We start from the raw sequence: 18,943 nt of genomic DNA on the forward strand, positions 1-18,943 counted from the left end.
TGTATCCCAGCACTCAAGAGGTAGAGGCAGGAGAATCAAGATTCGAGGTAATTTTTGGCTAGCCAAGTCAGGCCAGCCTGGACTACATGAGACTCTGTCAAAATAATAGTAGTTGGGGCTAAGAGAGGTGCTATAGCCATCAAGAGCACATACTGTTCCCAGTCATGTTTTGCAGTCAAAACCTTTTGTAATGCTACCTTCAAGGGATCCCATAGCTTGGGATTGTTGGCTTACCAGCAATTCCGCTAGGCTCTGCCCAACAGCAACCCAGCAACAGCATACATCATCGGCTGCCACGGTTGCGGTCTGGCAGCAGTATATAAGAGGACTGTTCACTGCCCCAGTCCCCTCTCCTTTCACTTTCTCTGTCCCACCCCCTTCTCTGCCTCTACCCCTTTCAAAGCCCCTGCTCTCTTCCCTTTCCCAACAAACTTCATACTAAGCCCATTGCTCGGGCTTGATTCCTCAAGAAGACACCTTGGCAGCACCTACCAGGCACCTCCTTACTCCTGCCACAGCCGCATCATACTGCTTTTTCATATTTTATAACACCTCTGTGAGCACAGCGCCCCCAAGCATACACCTAGATAAAAATAAATATTAAAATAGTAGTAGTAATGAGAAAAATGTCAAATTTATTGTTCTTTTTTTCCAGCACTGTGCAGTTTATTAACCATTCAAGTACAGTAGTATCTGGTGAGATCGGGACAGAATTGGGATTGCAAAGTGAACAGATATTCAGCATCTAATGGGTTGGAAGAAGCCACTACATAACACTTCACAAACGCCTTCCATAGCCAATACGGTACCCGCCATTAATCCAGCACACGGAGTGGAAAACATGCAGTGAGAAAAATAGTCACATTAGAAAGACCAATACTTTAAAAAAGAGCAAAACACTTTCCATTTCTCCCCTTGACTCCCTAACACATGTCACGGTCTGGATCTACTTATACGGTCCTACATCAGCTTCTAGAATATTTGTCAGGAGGGAAACTGAATGACACTGGCCAGTACAATCTTTGCATATTTATGAAGGGGTCATGGAGAAAGCTGGTTCTTGGAACAACTCAGCCTCTGTCTTGTCTGCAGGGTCTTGGGATTCTTTGTTCTTCCGCACCTCTTCAACTCGCAAACTCTCCAGTTTGACGGCCATTTGCACCTCCCAGTTCTCTTTGTTAGCCTCCATTTTGTGGGTCAGTTCCTCCTCCGCCGTTTTGCTGAAGTTCTCCTCCATGGCTTTCTGGAACACTTCTTTTTCACGCTCTTGCTTCTCAGCAATCTGCTTCAAGACTTCCACATCCTGAGACTTGCGCCTCTCTTCTGTAGCTTCTAATTTCTTCTGAATTCCCTCCAGGGAAAGATCTTTCTTCTTTGGGGGGGGGGGGGGTTGGGAGGGAAGGGGGACATCGGGGACAGATTCTTTTGACTGAGGGCTGAGAATCAGCTCAGAAGCCTGGCCTGAAGCATGTTTCTCCAGCCCATTCTCCTGAATAGCAGAAGATGCCACATCGAACAGAAGACAAGAGACTGGCTGTCCACTGTGCACAAGATGTTTGAAGGGCCCGGTGATAAAGATTAAATATGTGAGGGAATGTTTCTGCCCTCTGCTGGAGGAGTTGGGAGGCACAGGTCTGCTTCCTAAATACAGGGTACAGGTGCAAAGGAACATGAGTTCCCCTAGGTGGTGAGGAAGAGCCTATATCCCTGCCATAAACATTCCAGGGACATGGAGGTGTGAAGAACCTTCTCGAGCAGTCCAAACACTGAGACCCAGCGGAACCCCTCAAATCCCTGTGTCTAGTAGGACAGGCCAATGGGCAGACAGTACCAGGACAGCTTATACCTGTGCAAGTGTGAGGTGGCCAGACACACTGGGTGGGGGCAGTACCATGGGCAGTGAGTTGCTGCCCCTCTCATGCCAACATGTGTCCAGGATAGGGTACAACTTGCCCTGGAAGTCGGCTTGGAAAGTGTAGAGTATCCGCAGATCATCAGGACGGTCAGCGTCAAAGAACGTGAGCTCACCCTGTTCATAATGTAAATAGACCCCAATGCGATGAGGGTGGCCAGCCACAGGCAGTGGCAGCCGTGGGCACCCGAAAGCCTCATACACCCGACCCTCCTTCAGACCAATGAGCCATACACCATGCTCTGGGGACTTGTTCAGCTTGCCTTTGCGGCTGGCTGTGCCCTTGATGACCCCCAAGCGCCAGTCACTCTTGCTCCCCACCACCACTTCCCAGTAGTGGCGACCCCAAGAGAAGCCTCTGCTAGCCAGGACACAGGTGCTATAGTCAAAGCGCTCCGGTTGGCTGGCTCGCCTCTGCGCAAGGAGGCCACAGTGCACCACTGTGTTGCCCTTAGAGAGCTCCAGGAGAGGGTGGGCAGTAGCTGGGTCCAGCTTGAGAGATTCTGGAGCTAGAAGAGAAAGAGGCCGGTGGTTGGCTCACAGAGAAGCCCCAGACCCTGCCTAGGAGGTGATAGCAAACGCTGTGTACTCAAGCACAGGGACAGTGATGACTCTGACCTGGAAGGGGCAAGGCATAGGGCCATGTGGATGGAAAGGATGAAGGAAGAATGGGGTAGGGGGTGAATGGATGAGTTGGGCGAGTGGGTGGGTGGACAGATCATGCCTGTGAAGCGCACTGGTCATGGCCACTGTGAAGGAGTTCTGCTAAGGAGCAGGTGTACTGCTTTGCAAGTGTATGGGCCTGTAGAGCCGCTCCCACACTCTCCTCACCGCCCCATGCAGGCTCCTCTCTCTCCTCTCCTCTCCTCTCCTCTCCTCTCCTCTCCTCTCTTCTCCTCTCCTCTCCTCTCTTCTCCTCTCCTCTCTCTACATCCCCCCTCTCCTGTCTCTCTCTCTCTCTCTCTCTCTCTCTCTCTCTCTCTCTCTGTCTCTTACTAGTACTACTACTACTACTACTACTACTACTACTACTACTACTACTACTGAGGAATTGGGAGGATAACAATTTGAAGCCTTACCTGGCAGAACTTTCCGGAAGAGCCTCTTCCACACGGTCAGTTTGATGTCAGCCTGGTGGAGAGCTGGCTTGAAGGAGACTGGGCTGAAGATGCCTTCCAAAGGCCGAGCCTGCTGGACCTCTGCCCTGTGTGCATGGATTCCAGTGGTTGGGGGCTCAGTATCAAGGCTGCCTCCCACCCTCTGTCTCATGTGGGGGTCCACAGGAATAAATTCATCACTCGGGCCACACATACATGATACTACCCTTTCCTCTCCTCAAACCTCCTTCCTGGAGAACATGCCTGCTTCCTAGAATCGGAATCATAAGAGCCGAGGAAACCCCAGTAAAGGTGCAAAATGCAGATGAAGCTTTGAGGGAATGCAGTTGTTGATAGCTCAGGTCAAGACCCTTAATATCTCAGACCCTTAGAATGGCAAAGCCTTCCCCCAGGGTGAGGCTCAAAGGGATGCCAAAGCCTTCCTTTTGTCCCAGTGCAAATGTTGACAGCATGTAAAAGTCTGAGTGTTTACCAAAGATCAACTCGTGTGCAAAAAACTGCAGCTTCCAGATGTTAGAGACTGCTGGCCCATAGACACCTCTGGCTAACCCCCCCCCCCCCGGCACACAGTAAGCATGCCAGGATTTCGGGTCACTGTGTGGTTGATGCCACCACCCCAGAGTGTGCATGTCCCACCTGACCCCAGATTTTCTGTCTGTGTGCTTATCCTCTCTTCATTCACTTCACGCCTAGTCAGGTTTCCAGAAGCAAGCCATCCAGGACACAGTAGGGATGCTGCCCAGCTGCCGTTAAGATAGAATTGGAAGTGTCTTCCACAGGCTTCTGTTCTGAAATCGAATCCCTGGCTGGTAGAAATGGGTCATGTAGTAGGTCTCTGAAGGCTACCCCACTTCTGCCTTCAGCCTTATCTCTCTACTTCCTATCTGCCAGCACCCAAACAAGCCACGAATACTGTCACACCTTCCTGGCCAAGAAGGACATAGCCATCTGAAACCAAAATAAACCTTTCCACCCTTAAGTCATTTGCATGAGGTAATTTGGTCTCAGCCAGGCAAGGTAACTAAGCCCTGACAGAGGACAGGGCTGGGGAAATAAGTCTAGCTTTCCTGGGAACTTGTTAGAGATGCAGATCCGTAGGCCCTGTCCCAGATGTGCTCATCAGAAACTGATCACCCTGGGAAGGTTGTATAATGTGTTTTAGCCAGGCAGCCAGGTGTTTCTCACATGCGCACTGATTCCTGAGACCCACTACGTCAGGTGACCTGATCCTGCTCCCAGCTCAGCTAGGCGAATGATCTATTCACTTCCATCTGTGCTCTCTAGGCCTATGGCCCCAAAGGCTAAAGAAAACCAGGAGGGCAGGCTGGGAGGTAGATCAATGGGTGAACTGCTTGCCTGGCAAGAATGGAGACCTGAGTTTGATCCCCAGAACCCAGCAGTCATGGTGGCTAAAGAGATTGCTCACTGGTTACGAGCATTTGTTGCTCTTACAGAACACCTGGGTTTGGTTGCCAGCATACACATGGCCGATGACAACTGTCTGCAACTCCAGTCCCCAGGATCCATCTCCCTCTTCTGACCTCTTCAGTCACAGAGCACACAATTGGTATAGAGACATACATGCATGCAAAGCATCAGGTAAAATAAAAGGATACATCTAAAACGCCAAGTGCAATAAATGCCAGGAAACTGGAGGCAGACAACTCCCTGGGGTTCTCTGACCAGCCAACCTAGTTTACATGGTGAGCCTCAGACTAGTGAGAGACCCTGTCTCAAAAAACAAAACAAACAAAACAAACCCCCAAAACAAAAAGCAAAAATCCCAAGCTGGACAACACCCAAAGCTGGCCTCTGGCTTCCACACCCATAAATGTGCACATATACCAACACATAAAGAAAACTAGAGAGGTGGCTGGCTCCATGGTTAAGAACACTGGCTGCTCTTCTAGAGGACCCAGGTTCAATCCCCAGAACCCACATGGCAGCTCACAACCGTCCGTAACTCTAGTTCCTGGGAATCCAATGCTGTCTTCTGGTTTCTGTGGGTACTTATCACTGACATACGTGCAGGCAAAACACTCACACACATAAAATAAGAATTAGGAAGGAAGAAAACAAGGAGCCACACATCGACAGCATGAGCTCAGGAACTGCTGAGTTTTCCAGCACTCACTCACTTTCCCCTCCCAAAATTACAAGAGCTAGTCGAGGCCCCTCATTCTGGCTTCTCCTGTCTGGTACATCTCCCCTCCCCTTCCTCACACGTAACAGTTGTCTCCACAGATGAGCTTCACCACATCCTGTGCTGTGCTCTGTACACTGACTCACTCTCATTTCTCTGCCTGCCCCCACACTGTGGCCTTCTCAGCCGTCACACCAGTCCCTTGGCCATCACCTTCCTCCACAGTGCTGGGGCAATATCGGTTGCCATAGCTACCACAGGGATGGGACCAGTCTTTACTAGTCTGTGAGAACCCTGATGGCGGGCACTTGACTACCATTATTTTCTCCTTGTGCTCAGTGACAGACACACATGGGCAGCAGCTTAGGGTTAGACCACATGAAGGAACCATGGGGATGAGATGACTGTGCCAGCAGCCAGGACACACTGGCTGACCTCTCTCCCAGCAGCTTCAGTTGAGGTTGTTACCTGGAGGCCATGGAGTGGAACTTCTGGAAGAAAGAGAGGGACAGGGCGATACTGCTGTAACCAAGCTATGCATCGTTGAGGAGGAAGCTGGGGGTCACACTCTCGCCCACTCACCCGGATGAACTCATGGTGACTCTCATTGCCAAACTGCTCCAGAACCTGCTCAGCCTGGGCTAGTCGCTCTTGAGTACCCTGAGCCTGCTCCAGCTGCATGTCCAGGGAGGCCACCAGGCCACGCGTGTGGCCCTCTAGCCCCTCCAGGCATCGGGCTTTCTCTTCATCCACCAGGTGGTGCAGCTCCTGGAACTCCCTTCGGATCACCCAGCTGAAGACGTCGGACTCATTCTAAGACAGGAGGGCCAAGTGCGGTCACACCCGAGCTGATGGGCGGTCTCAGCATCCCCAGGGCCTTGTCTTTCCCGCCTGTCCCGAAAGGGTTCATTCTAGATGCCGAGTGGGCTGATGATAGTATCAGGTTCCTGTGACCGGGGAGCCCTAGAGGTGACCTGCTTCTATTTCTTACTTTTTTTGCAGAACTGGAGATTGAAATTGGGGCCTCACACACGATAGGCAAGTATCTTACTCTATTCCTAACCCGGACCCTGATCCTAACCCCATAATCCTAAAACAGCCAGTGTGCAGTTATGGTTGGCAATTCAGTTAAGCCATTGTTGGTGATTTTGCTGAGTCTCAATCCGGAGCTTTACTGAATTAGTTCGGCTATTTTTACTGAGTCATGATCTGAGTCTTGGGGGACTCAACCATGGTTTGATCTTTTTTGTTGTTGCTCTTGTTGAGTCACGGGTTGCCTTGGTTATGTTGGGTTGTATTTATTTATTTATTTATTTGGTTTTCTGAGACACAGTTTCCCTATGTAGCTCTGGCTATCCTGGAACTCACTCTGTAGACCAGGCTGGCCTCGAACTCAGAGATCTGCCTGCCTCTGCCTCTCAAGTAGTGGGATTAAAGGTGTGCATCACCATGGCTGGCTTATTTTTTTTCTTTGTTCTTAATCATAGTTTTCATTTTACTGAAGACAGTTGGACTTTTGCTGAGTCATCACTATGTATTTTTCATTGAGTCATCATTGCACATTTTGCTGTGTCAGAAAAGGGCATTGAGGTGGGCATGGTGGTGTGTGCCTTTAATCCCAACACTCAGGAGGCAAAGCCTGGAATATCTCTGTGAGTTCATAGCCAGCCTGGTCTATATAGTGAGTTCCAAGACAAGCAGAAAGACCCTATCTCAAAGAAGAAGAAGAAGAGGAGGAGGAGGAAGAGAAGAAAGAAGAAGAAGAAGAAGAAAGATGTATTTATTGTGGCTGAAGAGATGGCTCAACACTTAAGAGCACTTGTTGCTCTTGTACAGGACCTGGGTTTAATTCCTGTTACCTACTGGCAGCTCAAAACTGTCTAATTCTAGTCCCAGGGGACCTGACACCTTCTTCCATCCTCTGTATGTATGTACACCAAAAATGTGCATGGTGCACATACATACATGCATGTAGGCAAAACACTTATACATATCAAAATAATCCATGTCTTAGGTCTGTTTTATTTCTTTGTAAGTGTTTTACCTATGCACGAGCATTTACAGTACATGTGTTTCTGGTGCTCACAGAGGCACTAGGGAGGCAGAGGCAGGCAGATCTCTATGAGTTCGAGGTTATCCTGGTCTTCAAAGCAAATCCAGGACAGCCAGGGCTACATAGAGAGAAACCCTGCCATGAAAAACCAAATTTTTAACTACTGACTCATTCCTCCACCTTCAATTCCACATGGCACCCAATTGGTCTCTGAATAAGAATGAGAATGGTCTTTATTGGCTCATATACTTGAATGCTTAGTCACCAGTGAGTGGAATTGTTTGGGAAGGTGTGGTGGTTTGTATATGCTTGGTCCAGGAAGTGGCACTAGTAGACTAATGTGGCCTTGTTGGAGTAGCTGTAACCTTGTTGAAGAAAGTGTGTCACTGTGGGCATGGACTATGTGACCCTCCTCCTAATCACATGGGAGCCAGTCTCCTAGCAGCCTTCAGATGAAGAGACTGAACTCTCAGCTTCACCTTGCACCATGCCTGCCTGGACACTGCCATGCTCCTGCCTTGATGACAATGGACTGAACCTCTGAATCTGTGAGCCAGCCCCAATTAAATGTCCTTATAAGAGTTGCCTTGGTCATGGTGTCTGTTCACAGCAGTAAAACCCTAACTAAGACAGAAGGATTAAGAGATTTGGCTTTATTAGGGGAGGTGTATGACTGAGAGTGCATTTTGAAGTTTCAAAAGCCCAGGCTAGACCTAGTGTCTGTCTCTCTCCCCCCTCTTTGTCTCTGCCCCTCTCCCATCCCCCTCAACCACAGGTGGATCAGGATGTAAAGCTCTGATCTACTGCTCTGTTGCCATGCCTGCATCTTCCCAACATGATGAGCATGGGCTAACCCTTTAAACAGTGAGGAAGCCCCAAATTGAATGGTCTCTTTTTATAAGAGTTGCCTTGGTCATGATCTCTCTTCACAGTAAGAAAACAGTAACTAAGATGGGTCATATAAATGAAAACTGTTTTAGTCCATGTGACTGAAACAATAAAACAGAAGACAAAATGGATATGTAATGAAACATTCTTAGGATGTTGTTTGCTTGGCCATCGTCTAGTTCCACAAAATGATCCAGGAAGTCCTTATTGATGCAGGGAAATAAACTACTCCTTGGGACATGGTGATTTCTGCTCCAACCTGCAGCTTCACCCAGATAGAGAAATAGCCTCCCTTGGGGGTGGATCTTTCTAGACTCTTCTGTTCCCAGATTTCAAGAATTGAGATTGGTCACTTTTTATTATTACTTTCTGCTCTTCCAAAGGACCTAGGATTCCAATTCCCAGCTCACAACTGTCTGTAGCTCACAACTGTTTGTAGTGCCAGTTCCAAGGGATCTGATACCCTCACACTAATGCACATAAAATATAATTAAATACCTTATTAAAATTATCATCAGGAGTGTTTGGTTTGAATTTGCAGCTGTCACTTATTGAAGACATAATGAACATGTCCTCTGTGTTTAAGCTACACTTTCCATTTTTATTGAAATATAAAGCTGTTTTATTAGGAAAAATAGTATGGGATTACAAAAAAACAAAAACAAAACTGCTTAAGAACAAAGGTTTGCTGTTTCATCAAGGTTATTGTCCATGGTCTCCACTTAGCTTTGAGTTTAGAAACTGAGTCCTAACAGAGTTAAGGTTTATTTGGAAATGTGCCTTTGACAAACTTTATCTAAGTGTTAACAGCTAAGTTTGAAAGCACTGTTTGTTCTTAAATACTGGTGTAAGTGACCTTCTGAATGTTCAATAGCCATAGTTGGAGGCCAACACAATAGGGGTTATGACGGCAGCCAGTTTTTTTTGGCTCATGCTTGATCCTAGATCCAGGAAACAACAGAATGCCTCTCAAAGAATCCTGAAGCTTTGGCAAGTAACCAATCCTCATCCACTTGACCAGAGAGAGCTGTGGAGACCCAGGGTTTAACTTTCTCAGGAGTGTAGACTCTGAAATTAAGGGTAGCCACTGAATGAAATGCCTTCAATACTTCTAGGGGGAGTCAACTGGTCAGCAAGACCCTGATACATCCCACAACATGATTGGTAGAGGACAGATTAAAGGAGCCAAGGGCTCCTACACAGACCCTAAACATGATGTTCAATTGACCTTGAGTATAGAAATAAATGAGGTGGGCTGGAGAGATGGCTCAGTGGTTAAGAACACTTTCTGCTCTTCCAGAGGTTCTGAGTTAAGGACCTAGCAGTCACATGGTGGCTCACAACATCTGTGTTGTGATCTGATGCCCTCTTCTGGTGTGTCTGGAAGACAACTACAGTGTACTGATATATAACAAATAAATAAATGTAGAATGAAGAATTCAAATATTAAAAAAATAAGATTAACAAGGTAAATATTTGGTCAGATCAATGGTCTTTTGTTCCTTTCATTGTTTTTTGACATAGGGTTTCTCTGTGTGTTCTTAACTTGCTCTGTAGCCAGGCTGGCCTCGAACTCAGAGATTTGTCTGCTTCTGCCTCCCAAGTGCTGGGGTTAAAGACATGCACCACTACTGCATGCAGGTTATTGTTGTGAAGAATAGCCAAAGAGTAAAATGATTTGTAATAATACAAAATAGAAGAAGCAGGGCAGGTATGGTGGCACATGTTTTAGTTCCAGCAGTCAGGATGCAGGCAAGTCCCTATGAGTTCCAGGTCAGCCTAGAACTATTTAGCTAGGGCTCCACAGTAAGACTCTGTGTCAAAAATAAAACAAACACAAACTAAAAGAAAAAAAAGAAGAAAAGAAAAAGAATTAGATTCAGCTGTAGAAAGGGACAGGCAGGCATTATGTGCTTCTTACTAACCCCTGAGTGTGAGATGCTAACAGGATAGGTCAGACAATGACAGCCACTCTGCTATAATTAGGTTAAAGGGCCCTCAGGGTTTTCCTAGCTTAAAAAACATTATCATCAGCTGGTCAGAGGAGGCAGAGGCAGGTAAATCTTTAAAAAAAAAATCTGTCATCTTTTTCCTAAGAATCAAGAGAGCTGCGTGACAGCATGAGTAACGTTGCTGTCCCTTCTCTGCCACTCCTACACTGACAGATCTGTGTCCAGACTTTTGTTCCCCTGTACCTCATGATAGCTGCCAAGGGCAAGCAGGCACAGGTGGCACCAGGGTTTGGAGGAGAGCCGGGCCCAAGTTTTGGGTCTTTATCTCTGGGACTCCCGTCCTGTCTTATCATAGCCCCCAAAGGACTCTGAACAAAAGCCAACTTGGAACCAGTTCTGACAACTGGGTCCAATTCCCTTATAAGGAATGGAATCTTCCCCCAGCCACCCAGGAATTCTTTGAATTTGGCTCTGTGTGGAAGGCACCCTCTTCTATAAAGGGTGACTTAGAAAATGCTGGGGGTGTGGTTCAGTGCTAGAACCCTGTGCTCACAACGACTGGCAATAAGAAAATTAACAAAAATAAAGTCAGAAAAGGTGGGTCAGGGACATAGCAATTGTCTAGAACCCCTAGCAAGGGGCTTGAGAACAAGGCTCAGTGGTAGAGCATCTGCCTTGAGTCCCCCAGTGAGGTGTTGGGGGCGTGGCTCAGTGGTAGAGCCCCTGCCTAGAATCCTCCAGTGAGGGGTTGGGGGTGTGGCTCAGTGGTAGATCCCCTACCTAGAATCCCCCAGTGAGGGGCTGGGGGCGTGGCTCAGTGGTAGAGCACTTGCTTACAATCACCAAGAGAGAGGTTAGAGGTGTTGTTTATTGATGGAGCTCTTCCCTAGAATTTCCCAGGGATGTATCTCAGCAGTAGAGCACCTGCCTAAAAGACATGAAGCAGTAACTCCATTCCCAGCACTGCATAAACCAAGCATGATGAAATATGCCAATAATCTCAGCACTCAGGAAGAGGAGGTCTAAGGATGAGAAGTTCAAGGTAACTCTCAGGTACATCAAGAGTTCAAGATCAACCTGGGCTACTACACAAGACTTCGTTAGAAAGAGGGAATGTGGGTTGCTGGGGAGAAGGGGTGGGAAACAGTTCTGTAAGAACAGTGTGGACAGATTTCGGGCCCCAGGCAGAGGGAAGGGACTCACAATAATCCGGGTCCTGTTGTTGACCAGTTTGCCAATGTACTCCTCCACGTTCCTGTGCTCCTCCTTCAGCTCAGATATGCGGCCCGCAAGCTCTTCCTGGAGGTGATAACCATGGTCCTGTGAGTAGCCGGCCAAGTGTGCTTTCCCTTTGGGTGCAAACCCTTTCCCAACTGAGACTTCCCCAGTGACTGTGACAGTGGATCCAGAGTAGGAACTGGAGCATTCTAGTTGCCTTCCACACCCAGGTGAAGAGCATTAAGAAAGGCCAGTGTAGTGGTACATGCCTGGCATCCCAGCACGCAGGACACTGAGGCAGGAGTTCATGGCCAGCCTGCATCACAGGTATCTAGACTGTGCTAGGGAGGGAACGAGAAAGGGATGAGGAAGGAGGAAGGGGAAGGGGAAGGGGTGGAAGAGAAAGGAGAGAAGGAGAAGGGAGGAGAAGGCAAGAAGGGAAGGCAAGGAGGGAAGGAGAAGTGAGAGAGGGGAAAGTAGGGGAAGGAGGGGGGAGGAAAGGAATAGTGGGGGAGGGAAAGGGCAAAGGAAAGGAAGGCTCTTTTAAAAAGCAAGGTGCTGGAGAGATGGCTCAGTGTTAGATTCCCAGCACCTCTATGGCTGCTCACAACCATCTCTAGCTCCAGTTTCAGAGGATCCGATAGCTATTTTTTTTCTTTTTTAAAGATTTACTTATTTATTATATATAAGTACACTGTAGCTGTGTTCAGATGCACCAGAAGAGAGTATTGGATGCCATTATAGATGGTTGTGAGCCACCATGTGGTTGCTGGGAATTGAACTCGGGACCTCTGGAAGAGCAGTCAGTGCTCTTAACCGCTGAGCCATCTCTCTAGCCCATGACAGCCTTTTCTGACCTTCTTAGGGACCAGGTATATGCACATGATATACTCATGCAAAACACTCATGCACATAAAATACAACAAATCTGAAAAATATTCTAAAAGAAGAAGCAAGCAAGCCCAGGTATACAGGGTGACTGGTGTCCTGTTCTTGTCCAATACACAGAGGCTCAAGGCATCTCTAGCAGTCTCGGGAGGGAACCCCCACACTCACTTCCTTAAGCAAGAAACTGGAAACTGGGTCAAGGGAGGAGGAAGCTATGCAGCCAAATCACACACTTATATCCCAGCTTAGGAGGCAGAAAGGTGGTGAGTTCCAGGCCAGCCTGTGCTACATAGTGAATTCCAGGCCAGCAGGATAATGTATTGAGACCTAGTCTAAATATATACACATGGACATGCCAAGGCACACTTGTAAAGGTCAGAGAGGACAACTTTAAGGAGTGTACTGTTCTTCTGCCATATTCAGGGATTGAACTCAGGTCTTTCTATTTGCATGGCAGATGCTTTCACATGCTGATCTGTCTCCCTGGCCCGGCTGTCAGGTCCTTCGCTTTCCAAGTGCTGCTTTGTTTCCTTGCTTGTTTGATGACTTTCATTGCTTATGGGTTGTTTTTTTTTTTTTTTTTTTTTTGGTTTTTTTTTTTTTTTGGCTTTTTTTTGGCTTTAGACAGGTTCTCCTTTATATAATCCAGGCTAGCCTCTAGTTTATTTATTTGTTTGTTTATTTACTTATTATTTATGTGTTTATTTATTTATTTATTGGGCTTGTGTGTGTGTGTATGTTGTTGAATACACTGTAGCTGTCTTCAGACACACCAGAAGAGGGCATCAGATCCCTTTACAAATTGCTGTGAGCCACCATGTGGTAACTGAACTCAGGACCTCTGAAAAAGCAGCCAGTGCTCTTAACCACTGAGCCATCTGTCCAACCCTAGCCTCTATTTCTTAATCCCTTAGCCTCCAGAATGTGGGCCAGCACACCTGGCTTCATTACTACCACATTCCAGGTTCCATTCTAAGGCCTCAGAGACAAGGTAGCTGATCTTCAGGAGCTGCCCCTGTTCCCAGTATACCATAGGGAACAGCTACTGTTCCCTCCACTCCTCCTCACGGTACCCTCTCTTCTCTCTCCTCATATCCTGAACTTCCATGTAACTCAGGTCTGCCTCAAACTTGATATGTAACCAAGGCTGATTTTGAACTTCTGATCCTCCTCCTGCCTCTGCATTTCCAAGGCCAGAACTATAGGTATTCACCACCAGGCTTGGCTCTCCATCTCACTGAATTGTGGGGTTGTGTGTGTGTGACCACATGGTTTATGATGCACAGCACAACATATCTGGGTATTCATGCTCACTTGCGTACCTGTGGAGCCCAGAAAAGGATGCCACATGCCCTGTTCCATCCCTCTCTGCCTTATTCCCTTGAGACTGGGTCTCTCAGTGAAACGGAAGGTAGGCTGGCAGCCAGCAAGCCCCAGTCATCCCCGGCTTCTTCTTTTTTTTTTTTTTTTTTCTATACTGCTAGTGTCACAGACATACACAGCCATGCCTGCTTTTCACACAGTGCTGGAGATTCAAATTCAGGCCCTCCTGTGGCAAGTGCCCTCCCCATTGTCCTATCTCCCCAGTGTTGGGAATGACCTCACACATACCTCCTGATCCTTTGTAGGTGCTACCCCTCTCCCCCAAAAAAAACTCCACCATCTTCCTTTCTTGTGATTCAGGTCTCAGGTTGGCAGTCCACTTCCTCCAGGAAGCCTTCCCTGAGTTACTTGAGATTTTGCAGGATCCATGACCACTGTGATGGTTAATCTCAATTGTCAGTTTGACTAGATTTAGAAACAGTGTAGATATGCATCTCTGGTGTGTCTGCAAAAAGGTATTTCCCGAGTAGTTCAATCCAGGAAGACAAACCTAACCTGAGTGTGGGTGGCACCATGCATGGGCTGAGGTCCTAGACTGAGTAAAAGGAGACAGTGAGCTGAGCACCAGCGTCCATCTCTGCTTCCTGACTGTGGTTGCCATGTGACCAGCTGCCTCATGCTCCTGCTGCTATGCCTCCCCGCCATGATGGACCTTCTAACATTAGCCAAAGTAAGTCCTTCCTTCCTTAATGCTATTTCTTGTCAGCAACCAGCACTTAGCCTGGGCACCCAACACACAGAGCTCAGCAGGCTCCAAGTGATGAGGCCTTTGCCTACTGCTATATCAGGCACAAGCACAGTGCCTGCACGAATTAGACACTGACTGTGTACATGTGGGTGAAAGGCACCTGACTGTGCCCAGCCCTGGTGTTATTCTTGGTGTTATAGCCAGGTCAAAGGAACAAAAAAAAAAAAATGCACCAAAAGAAAAAAACAATAAAATTAACCTTTTTCAGTCCCATGTACACACTATTTTATATATATGTGTGTGTATACACATATGTGTATATATATAGACATATATATGTATATATATTTTTTTCTTTCTGGTGCTGAGATGAAACCCAGGGCCTTGCACATACAAGGCAAGCTGTCTGACACTAAGCCACACCCTCAGCCCCTCACTTTGGGATTATAGGAAGGTGTTCTACCTCTGGGCTATGTCCATAGGCCTTCACTGAGAGATTCCACACAAGTGCTCTACTACTGAGCCACATCTCTAGCCTAGAAACATGACTCCCAAACCTTATATACTAAATATATACAAATGTCATATATATGACATTTGTAAAAAAAAATAGTAAATGTTGATCCGTTCACCTGGAGATAACAGTCCCTGGGCTGAGGCATCCACACATTTAACACTTATGTTTTGAACACTTACTTCTTGCCACCTGTAGCCATGGACCAGTGCTTCTCAGCCTTCCTAATGTTGTGACCTTATAATATTATCGTTTCTTATATCGCAATGAGCCTTACCATACAATTATTTCATTGCTACATTACACGCAACTTTAATTTTGCTACCACGATGCACCGCAATATAAATAATATACAGGTTATTTGGTGGGCTGTCTCTGCAAAAGGACTGTTCAGCCCCTAAAGGGTCTTGACCCACAGGTTAAGAACCTGTGCTGTAGATGCTGAAATACAGCAAGGAACACAGGCCCCAGCCTCATGCTTGTGAACAGACTCAGGAGCTCGGCAGCAGCAAGGCCAGTGTCATGGCTCAGCGGGTGAAGCCTGATGATCTGAGTTTGATCCCAGCTGAACAAGAAACATGACTCCTTGAAGTCATCCTCCATACGTGTGTCCATACATAAATGAGTAAAACATAAAAAGAACTCCATTGGAGCACATGCCTATGAGTTCAGCTCTGTGGAGAATGAGACAAGATTTAGAGTTCAAGGTCAGTCTGATCTGTATCGTGAGTTCAAGGCTAGCCTAAGCTACTATAGTAGCCCAAATAAAGCACTACCAAAAACCATACCTAGGATGTCGCTTAGTGGCAGAAGACTGCTTAAGCTATAAAGAAAGCCTCAGATTCCATCCCTAGCACAGCAAGTAAAACAAAATAAAACAAGCCAGAGATACAAGGAAGAAGAATAGCAAAGGCCTGGCAACTGGCTCCCCATCATTCCGGAAGCTGTGAACCCCCACCTCCCAGGACTTGGTATAAACAACTCCTCAAAAACCAATGAAGGGGGGGGGGGCTACTTGGAAGAGGAGAACTGACTTCCACAAATTGTCCTATAACTTCCGCATGTATGCCATGGTACACGCGTCATACAATCAGTATTAAGCAAACAAGTCATTGTTAAAAACCAGTGAATGCATGCATGCTTGTGTAAGTATGCCAAACGTTCCCAGGATGGAGTTGGAGGAGGAAATGGAGCCCTGCAGTAACCTTGCTCTACAGCGAGGGGGCACCAGAAAGAACCCAGGAGAGCCACCTTCCCTTTGCTCTGCTCCTCGCCCTAGTGGCCCACCCCTCGCACCTTCATGCGGCTGTAGACGGTAGAGACTGGTGTGACTCGGTGGTGTTGGTGGGAACCCAGCAGACCACAGAGACCACAGATTAATTCCTGGTCTTTCTCGCAGAAGAGACTGAGAGGGTTTCGGTGGTGCACGCAGACGGTGGGCTCTGTGTCCCCCGGGAGACTCAGAGCATCGATCACCCGTGCCAGGGAGACATTCGGCGGGGAGCTGCTGCTGTCTACTGACTGACGACACACAGGACAGCGCAGCTCGGAGTCTAGGTGTTGGGACAAATTGTCCAGGCAGTCCTTGCAGTAGGAGTGGCCGCACTGTAGCATCAGAGGCTCTTTGAAGACCTCCAGGCAAATGGGACACTGCAGCTGGTCCTGGAGTTCCGGCACCGTCAGTCTCCGAGCCATGCACACAGCTCAGCTGCAACACAGGTGGCAGTTGGTTCTCTATCCTGCCACTCCCTCCATCTGTCCTATTTTTACCCCAATCCCCAACCCCAGGGCAGCTAGACACTTAGGGAGAAAAGGTTGCCGGCCCTGGATTCTGTTCTTAGAATACTATGACCATGAACCTTAGTTTCCCCATCTGGAAAAAACAGGACTTTAAGTGGGGAAAAAATGGCCATTATGAGTCTGGATAGATGGCTCAACTGACAGTCTAACTCAGAGGTTTTTCTAGCATACATGAAGTTCTGGGTTCAGTTTCCAGCACCACAAATGTCACATAGAACTATGGCCCTCCCCTACACACACATACATGACCCGGGGTCATCAGGGGGACTGAACCCGGAGCCCTGCGCATGCTAGGCAAGCACTCTGTGGATGAAGTAAACCCCCAGGCTTCTTTTAACCTTTTTAAAAAGCACCCCTCCCCTCCTTACTATATTTTAAGACAGGCTCTCATTAAATTGTCCTAGAGCAGTGATTTTTCAACTTGTGGGTTGTAACCCCTTTGAGGGTCTGACAACCCTTTCATGGTGGTTGCCTAAGACCCCTGGGGAAAATACAGATGTTTACATTACAATTCATAGTAGCAAAATTACAGTTATGAAGTACCAACAAAAATACATTTTTATGGTTGGAGGGGTCACATGACATGAGGAACTGTGTTAAAGGTTGTAGCATTTGAGAACCGCTGTTCTAGGGGTTTCAGAGTCCCAGCTCCAGCCAGGGACTCTACTTCAAGGAAGAATCTCTCTTGAGACCCAGAAATCTGTAGTATACACCTTCCAGCCAGGCACTTTTTGTTTTATGTTTTGTTTTTAAGACAGGGTTTATTAGTGTAGCCCCGGATGTCCTAGAACTCTCTCTGTAGACCAGGCTGGCCTCCAACTCACAGAGATCTGCCAAGAGCTGGGATTAAAGGCATGGTCCACCAGGGACCTGCCACCTAAGCAATCTTAAAGCAAGATTGTTACATTTTTTTTTCCTTTTGTGATAGGGCTCATGAAACCGGTGATGGCCTTGAACCCTGTGTGTAGCTAGAATTGCAGGCGTGCTCCACTATACCCAATTTAAGCAGTTCTGAGTATAGAACCCTGGGGGCCTCAAACATGTTTGGTAAGTCAGTATCTACTTGCTAGCTACATCGCTAACAACAAGAGCAAAGTCCCTTGTCCCAGAACAACACTATACTCAGTCTGAGATAAGGAGCCTTGGGTGCTCATCTTCCAAAACAGAAACAAAGTCTCCACTGACCAAGATAGCAACCGGACCCCCACTCCCACTACTGCATTACCTGATCTCTTGTGGTCCAGCAGGCCTCCCACTAGGGCCTCAAACGAGCAGCTCTTTCTGGTCACTCAAGCCTTTTCTTCCACCCAGCTGACATGGAGACCTGGGGCACCCAGCTGAACTCCTTAGTGTCTGCCCCTTTCCCAGCAACACCTGTGTCCTCAAGGGCATCCAGAATCAGATGGAAAGTGGGTCACATACCACGAGACTGAGGCGGCAGCCTCTACTGGGTCCCTTATGATAACCTAGACAGGCAGACTGTGGCCTTGGCCAGGATGGGGGAGGGTTGAAACAAGCCCGCCTTTTATACTCACCAACTCTGAACAAGATTAGGTATGTGCTATGTATGACCAGCAGCTTTCTGAATACCCCGACCTGGAATTTTAAAGGTGTTTTATTTATTTAGTTTTTTTTTCTTGTTTTGTAAGTTTGGGACACACAAACAACCCAATGATAAAACATACTGCTTATTCTGATTTTTTTATTTGAGGTATATATAACATGAGCAGATCTTAACCACATAGTGTAATGAGTATCTTTCTTATTTAGGACCATTTATGCTCAAGGTCAAGTTGCAAAACTGACAGGCTGGTGAACACCTGTATTTCCAGAATTTGGAAAATGATAACGGATTCTAGAAGTCAGATTCATTCTCAGTTATGTAGCATGCCCAAGGCCATCCTGAACCTCATAAAACTATCTCAAAAGCAAAACAAAACAGAAGATCTAGTTGTAGAGAATTTGCAGTCAGTCCCTTGCCCCCTGCCAGACTAGGTCTTTCAATCAAGACAGTAACGGTCCTAGTTCATATCCTCTTACCAGCTGCTTGCCTGTATGTATATGTGTAGTATATATGTGTGTGTATGTATTTTAATATTTATTGTGTATGCTTGCAGGTGTAGGTCACCTTATGCATGAGAAACCAGGGGATAAAACTTGCAATACTCAGTTCTCTCCTTCCACCTTTGGGTCCTGTCAGGATTGGTGGCAGGCTACACCTTACCCACTTGGCCATCTTGACTGGCAATATTTGTTTCTTGCCTTGTTGGGAGATTGAACCAGGGTCTTGAGCATGCTACAAAAGCACTGGATTACATTCCTAGCTTATGGGGTTTATTTGTGAATTTGATGTGAACAGTACTTTTTGACATGGGACTCCTTTCTG

The 18,943-nt window shown here is 47.2% G+C and overlaps 2 protein-coding genes across 3 annotated transcripts; both read right to left on the minus strand.

Moving 5' to 3' along the window:
* Window positions 1-696: 696 nt before the first annotated feature.
* Window positions 697-1,825, minus strand: LOC308439109 (stathmin-like). The gene has a single exon (XM_080940731.1). It carries the CDS (start codon window positions 1,670-1,672, stop codon window positions 1,031-1,033), a length of 642 nt encoding a protein of 213 aa, XP_080796857.1. The 5' UTR covers window positions 1,673-1,825; the 3' UTR covers window positions 697-1,030.
* TRIM50 (tripartite motif containing 50) lies at window positions 1,696-17,915 on the minus strand. 2 transcript variants are annotated; one of them, XM_080940730.1, is made up of 7 exons: window positions 17,783-17,915; window positions 16,054-16,465; window positions 11,270-11,365; window positions 5,756-5,986; window positions 5,642-5,661; window positions 2,992-3,116; window positions 1,696-2,421 (listed from the first exon to the last, which is right to left on the minus strand). In XM_080940730.1, the coding sequence occupies exons 2-7, from the start codon at window positions 16,450-16,452 to the stop codon at window positions 1,841-1,843; spliced, it is 1,452 nt and encodes a 483-aa protein (XP_080796856.1). In that variant the 5' UTR covers window positions 16,453-16,465; window positions 17,783-17,915; the 3' UTR covers window positions 1,696-1,840. The 2 variants fall into 2 exon arrangements, with proteins under 2 accessions (XP_080796856.1, XP_080796855.1); XM_080940729.1 differs by having other exon boundaries at window positions 5,642-5,664.
* Window positions 17,916-18,943: the final 1,028 nt, after the last annotated feature.

This window comes from Micromys minutus (genome assembly GCF_963924665.1).
Source record: "Micromys minutus genome assembly, chromosome: 29".
Lineage (NCBI taxonomy): Eukaryota > Metazoa > Chordata > Mammalia > Rodentia > Muridae > Micromys > Micromys minutus.